The sequence below is a fragment of the Balaenoptera acutorostrata genome, chromosome 15, assembly GCF_949987535.1.
Source record: "Balaenoptera acutorostrata chromosome 15, mBalAcu1.1, whole genome shotgun sequence".
Lineage (NCBI taxonomy): Eukaryota > Metazoa > Chordata > Mammalia > Artiodactyla > Balaenopteridae > Balaenoptera > Balaenoptera acutorostrata.
In genome coordinates, this window is record NC_080078.1 from 7,519,984 (window position 1) to 7,529,015 (window position 9,032).

The following is a 9,032-nucleotide window of genomic DNA, read 5'->3' on the forward strand; positions in this document are numbered from 1 at the left end:
TTCCCACAGCCCCTCCCGTATCTCAGCAGAGATTTATGGTACGAAGGACCTCACCTAAGACTGGATTGGCAGATATGCAGCAGCGCTGGAACCCGGGTCTGAGACGGGGCTCTAGTTACCCTACGTCTCCAAATCACCTATGATCTCTAATTTCTTCCCTCAGAGGACGCATCCTCAGGCATCTGGCCTGCCTTTGCGACAAACACACTTAGCAGGCTGAGCGAATCCTCGGGCTCAAACTGACAAGCCAACCTCGGTAACTCCAGCCGCGGAGGCTGCCCTGGCCCCGGAGCCCTGGAGCCCTGCTGGCGGGGGCTGTGCCCTGCTGGTGGAGGAGGCCCCCAAGGAAGAGCTCCAGGCAGGGTAGGGAGGAAGGCGGGGCCTGCGGCTGTACAAGTCGGTGTCCCGGGCCTGGGACGGAAGTTGCAGAAGTACAATTAGTTTCAGTTTTGTTTCTCTTTCAGGAGCCCAGCAACAGCAGCGCCAGGGCCTCGGGGGTTCTCCACTCCGGGTCCTGGAGCCCCGGCTAGGTAAGGAGAGGGGCTTGGAGGGCGGTTGAAGGGACAGCTGAACTGGAGGGGGTGGGGGAAGGGAGAGAGCGGGAGGAAGAGGAAGGGAGTGGGGAGAGGGACCCAGAAGGCGGGAGGAGGGGGGAGGCTTCCCCCGCGGGGCCAGAGATCTGAGACTTCCTGGGGAAGACCCCCTCCCACTGTCTGAGCTCTCCTCCCAGCCCCTGCTTTCTGAAAGTTTGGGGGAAATCCCCCAAGTTTCTTGCTCAAGTATTTCACAGCCACTGTGCAGGGAGCTGGGGGCATTCACAGATGATCCTCATGTGACTCTACCCTCCAGAGGCTTCTAGGAAAGCAGGAGGCCTCTTGCAGCAGGAAAGGCTGAAAGAAAAGGGCTGGAGGAGATGGGGCAAAGGCTACGGTGACCCTGAGTTTGAGGGCTGGAAGGAAAGAGTGAGGCAGCCCCTTTCTCTCAGGCATCCTTTCTGCCTGTTCATTTCAGGACAGTCGAGGCAGGAAGAGGGGCCCTCACAACCCGTGATGCCACTGCCAGGGCCTAGGAGGCAGGTGTACGGGGCTGTGGGAATTGGGGTCCCTCATACTCCCCCACCCTCCAGGAGTCAAGGCACATCTGCCCACCCAGACCCTCAGCTGGTCCTCTCTGCCCTCCCCTCACCTGGCATCCCACCCCCAGCAGGACCCCCAGGATCTATTCACACCAGACTCGCACCCCATGTGCCACAAGGCCTGTCAGTGGGGGGCACCGATCATTACACCAGCAGGTCTCTAAGGCTGGGCTTCTTGGTGTTGTCATATCTCGCAGGGCCTGACATGCAAAAGTGCCCTTTACTTTTTCACATTTGCTGAATGTCTGCAGGGAGGAGGGAGGCGGCTCTTTATCTCAAGAGACCAGAAGAAAATTCCTGGCTATTCAGGTGAGAACCCAGACCTGGTGGGGCTTGAGGATGGGGGAGAGGCGAGAGGGCAGGTGGGGGCCACCGTGGAGGTGCCCTCTGTCCTCTGACCCCGACCCCTCGCTTGCAGAATGGTTTCCCAGGGCTCCTCGCCCTCCCTGCTGGAGGCCCTGAGCAGCGACTTCCTAGCCTGTAAAATCTGCCTGGAGCAGCTGCGGGTGCCCAAAACGTTGCCCTGCCTGCACACCTACTGCCAGGACTGCCTGGGCCAGTTGGCCGAGGGCAGCCATGTCCGATGCCCTGAGTGCCGCGAGTCCGTGCCTGTGCCGCCCACGGGCGTGGCTGCCTTCAAGAGCAACTTCTTCGTCAACGGGCTCCTGGATTTGGTGAAGGCCCGAGCTGGCGGCGACCTGCGTGCAGGGAAGCCGGCCTGCGCGCTGTGCCCGCTGATGGGGGGCGCCAGCGCCGGGGGGCCAGCCACAGCCCGGTGCCTGGACTGCGCCGACGACTTGTGCCAGGCCTGTGCCGATGGGCACCGCTGCACCCGGCAGACCCACAGCCACCGCGTGGTGGACCTGGTGGGCTACAGGGCAGGGTGGTACGACGAGGAGGCCCGGGAGCGCCAGGCGGCCCAGTGTCCCCAGCACCCGGGGGAGCCCCTGCGCTTCCTTTGCCAGCCCTGCTCCCAGCTGCTGTGCCGGGAGTGTCGCCTGGACCCCCACCTGGACCACCCCTGCCTGCCCCTGGCCGAGGCTGTGCGTGCCCGGAGGCCCGGCCTCGAGGAGCTCCTGGCGGGCGTGGACAGCAATCTGGCCGAGCTGGAGGCCACCCGGCTGGAGGAAAAGGAAGCCTTGGCCCGTCTGCGGGAGCAGGCGGCCAAGGTGGGCACGCAGGTGGAAGAGGCGGCCGAGGGGGTCCTCCGGGCCCTCCTGGCCCAGAAGCAGGAGGTGCTGGGGCAGCTACGGGCCCACGTGGAGGCTGCCGAGGAGGCTGCTCGGGAGAGGCTCGGGGAGCTGGAGAGCCGCGAACAGGTGGCCCGGGAGGCGGCCACCTTTGCCCGTCGCGTGCTCAGCCTGGGTCGCGAGGCCGAGATACTCTCGCTGGAGGGGGCGATTGCCCAAAGGCTTCAGCAGCTGCAGCGCTGTCCCTGGATGCCTGGGTCAGCCCCCTGCCTGCTGCCCCGGCTGGAGCTCCATCCTGGACTCCTGGACCAGCAGTGCCACCTGCTGAGGCTCTCCTTTGAGGAGCAGCAGCCCCGGAAGGCCAGCGGGAAGGACGGAGCCAGAAGCCAGGGAGGCGACGAAACCCAGCCCCAGAGCAGGGATGGAGCCCCGACCCCGAAGCAGGACGGAGCGCAGACGCCCCAAGAAGATGGAGCTCAGACCCTAAAGGCGGAGAGAGCCGAGACTCCCCAAGAAGACGGAGCCAAGACCCCGAAAGAGGGCAGAGCCCAGACACCCCAAGAAGATGGAGGAGCCCAGTCCCCAAGGGGTGGCAGATCCAACAAGAAGAGGAAATTCAAAGGCAGGCTCAAGTCCATTTCTCGGGAGCCCAGCCCAGCACCTGGGCCAAACCTGGAGGGCTCTGGCCTCCTCCCCAGGCCCATCTTTTTCTGCAGCTTCCCCACGCGGATGCCGGGGGACAAGCGGTCTCCCCGGATCACTGGGCTCTGTCCCTTTGGCTCCCGGGAGATCCTGGTGGCAGACGAGCAGAACAGGGCCCTGAAGCGCTTCTCCCTCAATGGCGACTACAAGGGCGCGGTGCCCGTCCCTGAGGGCTGCTCCCCATGCAGCGTGGCCGCCCTGCAGGACGCCGTGGCCTTCTCGGCTGGCGCGCGGCTCTATCTCATCCGCCCCGACGGCGAGGTGCAGTGGCGCCGGGCGCTGAGCCTCTGCCAGGCCAGCCACGCCGTGGCCGCCATGCCGAGCGGGGACCGGGTGGCCGTCAGCGTGTCAGGCCACGTGGAGGTGTACAACATGGAAGGCAGCCTGGCCACCCGGTTTATCCCTGGGGGCAAGGCCAGCCGGGGCCTGCGGGCACTGGTGTTCCTGACCACCAGCCCCCAGGGCAATTTCGTGGGGTCGGATTGGCAGCAGAATAGCTTGGTGGTCTGTGACGGGCTGGGCCAGGTGATTGGGGAGTACCGGGGGCCGGGCCTGCACGGCTGCCAGCCAGGTTCCGTGTCTGTGGATAAGAAGGGCTACATCTTTCTGACCCTTCGAGAGGTCAACAAGGTGGTGATCCTCGATCCGAAGGGGTCGCTGCTCGGGGACTTCCTGACGGCCTATCACGGCCTGGAAAAGCCCCGGGTGACCACCATGGTGGATGGCAGGTACCTGGTCGTGTCCCTCAGTAATGGGACCATCCATGTCTTTCGGGTCCGCCCTCCTGACAGTTAAAGGGCTGGGACTGGGGAGAGACTTCGGGGTGGGGGGACTGGGGGGGTAGAGAGAAGGGAAGCAGGGCGGCCCGAGGGATGTGGGCATTTTCCCAGAGAGCAGGGGTTGGCAACTTTTCAAGGTGAAGTGCCAAACAGCTCTTCAGGTGCACAGGAATAGGGACCAAGGGGCGTGGCGTGGCGTGGCCATAACCCTCAGAGGCAGAGGAGGAGGGGTTGGAGGGGTGCTGGGCATTAATGCTTCTTGCTTTTGCTGGGGGTGACTGCCGCTGCCGCCACCGTACAGTCTAGGTTTCCAAGATGTGTAAGCTAGTCCTGATCTGAGTTCTTCTTTAAAACCATTCCTGATGGGGTAACCCAGGGAGAGTCTTGGGGAAGTGGGTAGAAATAGCCCTTTAAGCCCAGGGCTTGAAGGGTATGTCAGGTATGTACTTTCTGGAAGAGAGCTGAGAACCCCCTCCCCTCCGACTTGAACGGGACGCACCAAGTCAGAAGAGGTCTGGGATTTTGAACCCGGCCATAAATGGCATCTTCCACCAGCCTCGGCTGGGAAGTTGAGGCTCCTCTGATAATGGCGTCCCCCAGTGAAGTGCGGGGTGGACTTCATGGGGGACCAAGTATAGACAAAAGCCGAGGCCAACAGGCGTTTACCTTGAAGTCCGTGAAGAGAATGTGCTACTAGAAAATGGAACCCTGCAGTGTTGGAGTCTAAAACACAGGGTTCTGAGTGTGAGACGAGGGGAGACCCTGGGTCTTACCCCCCAACTTCCACCACCCCTCACCTCCAAGCCAACCTGAGGCCAGACCTATGTAGGATATAAAACCTTTTCTTTTTTGATGTCTTTATACTTCCTGGAGTTTATTTTTAGCCTCCTCTTAGTTTTCTGGCACAATTCCTTTTGAGAAATTTTGGCTGAACTAAGGGGTTGAAGGCATTTGTCCATATTGCCATTATGGGTGGGGAAAAAACCTAAGCCTAGAGACCAGGTGTGGGACTCAGGGGCCAAACCGGTTGGAAGACCTGGGAAGTCGGTAGTGGGGCTGGGATGGGCAGAGGGGTGAAAATCTCATGGAGGGATCCCGTCAGAAATGAGCCATGACCACCGGCCTTTTGCATAGGCTGTGGCAGCGGTGGAACTGAGGTGGACATGTTTAGCCAGGGGCTGTTGAGAGGTGACCAAAGGGAATAATATGTAAGGATCATGGGCAATGAGTGTTCATGGGAACCAGAGAGATTTTGGACAAGTCCGGATGGAAAGTGCAGGACATTAGGTGTAGGGAAAAGAAAATCTTTTTCCAGGGAGGTCATTGATTGTTTAATGAAGTGAAAGGGGAAATCATCAATGTCAGGTGGACAAATTCAATTATATAAAATTTTGAAATGTATGCACAGGAAAGAAGAACGAAGATTAAAGGAAAATCAATGAGATGAGGAAATTACGGAGCATTGATCTGAGGAGTCTCCAGTATATGCAGTGACTAAACAGATCTACTTGGTCAAAGGACCAAATAAGCCGTATACCCAAGAGAACGAATGCCCACAGGCCAGGACACATAAAATGAAAAATAAAATAAAATCGACCACTTGCATTCGTCAAAAATACATTTAAAAAAATATGTCGTGGGGAAATAGACCCCTGGCACTATAAATGATGCTTCCTGGTGAACAGTTTGGCAGTTCTTGACAAGAGTCAAAGAAGTGATTATAAGACGAAGTTATCTCACTTTGGAGAGTACATTCTGGGAAAAGGATTCAAAAGGAAAAAAAGTATCTGCACACAGATATTTGTGGCCACCCTATATATTACAGTCTTTGACAGGAAACAGCTCCTGTTCCTGTTTCCAAAAAATTGGCTTAGCTAGCCAATTCTGGCTAGACCAGAATCTAGCCAAGTAGATTGTGGTCTAGCAGGGCAATGAGCTACTGCCTTCATGTATGACAATTATGAGAACTATTTAGATGAATATGATGTTATATGATGCAATCGTAAGCCAAAAAGAAAAGATTTTGGCTTTCTGATCACGTAATGATAGCAACAAGGTAAAAGCATGTCTGAATAGTTACCGAGTGGAAATAGGTTCAAAATGTGTAAATAGTCAGTGATTGGGGAGATTGGGTTCTTTTTATTTCATGCTGTTATTCATATATGCACATTTCTACTTCAGTTATTATTGTCCATTAAATAACATATATGCTTGACTACTTCAGAAAAATACACTCAAGAATAACTACTGGATTTGTAAATGAATGTGTCAGAATAAGTGAGACTGTCCTATCAGGGGTAGGGGTGGGGGGGTAGGCAGGAGTCAGGAGGAGAATCCCAGCTGGTCAGGACCCAGCAGGGAGGAAGGGTCGTCAGAGCAGGGTCCTGTCTGGTGACTGACCAAGGAATCTGCCCTGGGAAGTTTGCAGAGCTCAGGTGGTCCCCGTGGGTGGTCCCCGTGGGTGATCGGTCATTGTGGAGTGTCCAGAGGCAGGGGAAGGTCTTATTGGGTTCACAAACTAATTCAGACCAACTGGAAACCAAGTGGCGGTTCTGCGGAACCAGCTAGTTTCAGATGAGTTGCACGAGTGGGGTGCTGTGTCTGTCTTCTTGTAGCTCTCTCTACAGAGTCAGCACAGTGATGGCTCCTAGTAGGTGCTCTGTAAACGCCTGTGGAGCGAATTGATGTCTAGAAAATGCCAAGTTTTCCAAAACTTTGGCTTGTGGGAAATCTCCAGTAGGGGGCACTGTGGACACAGCCTACCATAAGCCTCCAGGAGACTGGCTCAGCTCTAAGTCACAAAAGAGGTGAAATTCAGGTGTCCTGCTTATACGTCCTGGGTGTGGGGCGCGGTCCTGGCCTCTAGGGGATAAATACCTTCAGGTTGGAACAACAGGTTTGCAGAGCCGCATGGGAACCGCGTGCAGAGGGCCCGGCTAGTGGAATGGCTGCAGCCGAGTGGCTCACCCCTGAGGCAGGAATAGAGAACTTCCGGAGGGAAATATCACCTGGATGCAGGAAGAGAACCCCACAGGTGCTCTAAAGATGCAGGGCACATGGGGCTTTCAGGACGCTGTAAGAAGCCTGGGGAGTCGGGCACTGGACGATTGACAGACATACTGAATTTTCCTCGTGAAGGGGTAGGGGTGGGAAGGCACAGAACACGGCAAAATGTGAAATGGATGAGAAGTATAGCATTGAGCATAATTTGGAGGTAAAATCCCCAGTGCCCCAGCTGTCACCCGGGAATCCTAACAAATCCCGGCACAGAAAGCACTGCTCAGTGCGGAGAGAGAGTTCTTGGCTCAACTACAGATGTTAAGAAATCAGGAACATTGTGAAAGATCCAACATCCCCACCCTGCATTGGACTATGGCAATTAACTTGATCAATCATTCCTTGTGCTGTTTGGAACTTTCCAGATCGTGTAGGAATGGAGAATGCCGTTCGGGTAGAGAGAAAGGGAGTAGAGAACCTTGTTCATATTCTTTGGGTTTAAAAAAGGAAGGTGAACGAGGCAGCGGAGACCTGGGTTGAGTGCTGGCTCTTCCAACTAAATAGCTGTGTGATGTTGGTCTAGCTCCCTAACCTCTCTGAACCTCAGTTTCTACATCAGTAAAATAGCGATAATAATAGCCACCATGCCCACCTCACGGGGTTGTGGTGAGGACTGGCTGAGAGGCATAGAGAAGGATTTGTACCCCATCAAGCTCAAATCTGCAGTCTTGGTTAGGAAAAATTTTAACCGACTTTAGTACTGACTTATTTTCCATCAGGGTAAGCGTGAATGGGGATGTTGTGTGCATGCCTTGTGAGGGGAAAACTTGAGAACGTCTGGGTAGAGTTGTGACCTGCTTCTCCTTTGGAGGAGACTTATGTTTCGCTTTCCAGCAGTTATTTGGAGAAGCCATTTGCTAAGACACAGCAGTGACCATAAGAGCAGAAGGGACCAATGGCCAGCTTGCTAAGACTCAGTGCTACTCCTAAAAGCCAGCTGAGAATCAGGCTGTACTAATGAAGGCCTGATAACCATAGGTATTTAGAAGAAATTCAAAATGGCAAGAGTAGCCCAATTTTTTGGTAATTTAGAGAAAATATAATTTGGGAGAGAATAACTCTTCTTTCGCTGTAGTCTTATTATTACTGTATCTATAAAGCCACGTCATAGAATAATCTACAGAGATAATATTCCAGAGGGGCAGACATTCAAGAGAGAAGTCAGAAGTCTTCCGAGGAAATTGATGAGGTTGGTGACCTGAGCTGGGCAAGATGTGATAAGTGGATGCCAAGATCAAGGCATTTGACCATTTCTCCTGGGCAGGTCAGCTGAGAACTAGAGTTATCCCGTAAGTTAAGTGGGAGATTGGATGGGGATGCAGAGTTCTGTTTGGGGGAGAAAGTAGTCTTAGACCAGCTGGGGCAGGGAGCTGCCAGAGAGAGTGCTCAAGAAGACGTTCCCATTAGGAGAAAGGTCAAGTTCAGATGCAGGCTTAGGAAAACAGGTAACTTGACAGAAGGTAACAAAACCAGCCTACCCAACTGATTCATGAATGTAGTTTAATTAAATGAATCTGGATGGGAACAAAAATAGGTCTAGGAACCACAGAGTGATTGGACATGTGGAGAAGGCTCAACAGGGTCTGGCTGACCTCACCCTCACCTGAAGCCTGGGTGAGGAATCTTTGGGACCGGGTGGAGAGGGGACCGTATGTAAAGAGGCAATTAGGAAGTAGTTTGGGGAGGTTTTGGAAGGTTATCTGACTTGTCTTCAGAGAAAGTTTGAACTGGTTGCATTAGCAGCTAAGAGAAATGGGATTGGAAATGGTGGAATTGGGGCCTCTGTACCCTTGGTGTCAGCCCAGCAAGTATTTCTTTGTTGCCACCAGGCTGAAGAATCTGTGTTGTAAACTCTTTCATTCCTTTATACTTTGTATCTTTTTTCTGTTTCTTAATAAATTCTTTTGAAAAATGTGAACCTTCTCTCAGATGGTTCATGGGTATGGGAAATGATCAACACCCAGGTAGCAGACTTCCCTGGCGGTTTAGTGGTTAAGTCTCCGCACTTCCACTGCAGGGGGCGCAGGTTCGATCCCTGGTCGGGGAACTAAGATCCCACATGCCTCGCGGCACGGCCAAAAAAATTAAAAATTAAAAAACTAAAAAAAACCAAAACAAAACCCAGGTAGTGAAGGGAATCAGATATCATGGCCATTCCCTGCTGTAGCT

General features: G+C 54.4%; 1 protein-coding gene across 3 annotated transcripts; it reads left to right on the plus strand.

Moving 5' to 3' along the window:
- Window positions 1–311: 311 nt before the first annotated feature.
- Window positions 312–8,781, plus strand: TRIM56 (tripartite motif containing 56). 3 transcript variants are annotated; one of them, XM_007186606.3, is made up of 4 exons: window positions 312–363; window positions 465–530; window positions 1,387–1,444; window positions 1,554–8,781. In XM_007186606.3, exon 4 carries the CDS (start codon window positions 1,555–1,557, stop codon window positions 3,820–3,822), a length of 2,268 nt encoding a protein of 755 aa, XP_007186668.2. In that variant the 5' UTR covers window positions 312–363; window positions 465–530; window positions 1,387–1,444; window position 1,554; the 3' UTR covers window positions 3,823–8,781. The 3 variants fall into 3 exon arrangements, with proteins under 3 accessions (XP_007186668.2, XP_057385383.1, XP_007186667.2); XM_057529400.1 differs by having other exon boundaries at window positions 346–363; window positions 1,333–1,444; XM_007186605.2 differs by lacking the exon at window positions 312–363 and having other exon boundaries at window positions 378–530; window positions 1,333–1,444.
- The last annotated feature ends 251 nt before the right edge of the window (window positions 8,782–9,032 follow it).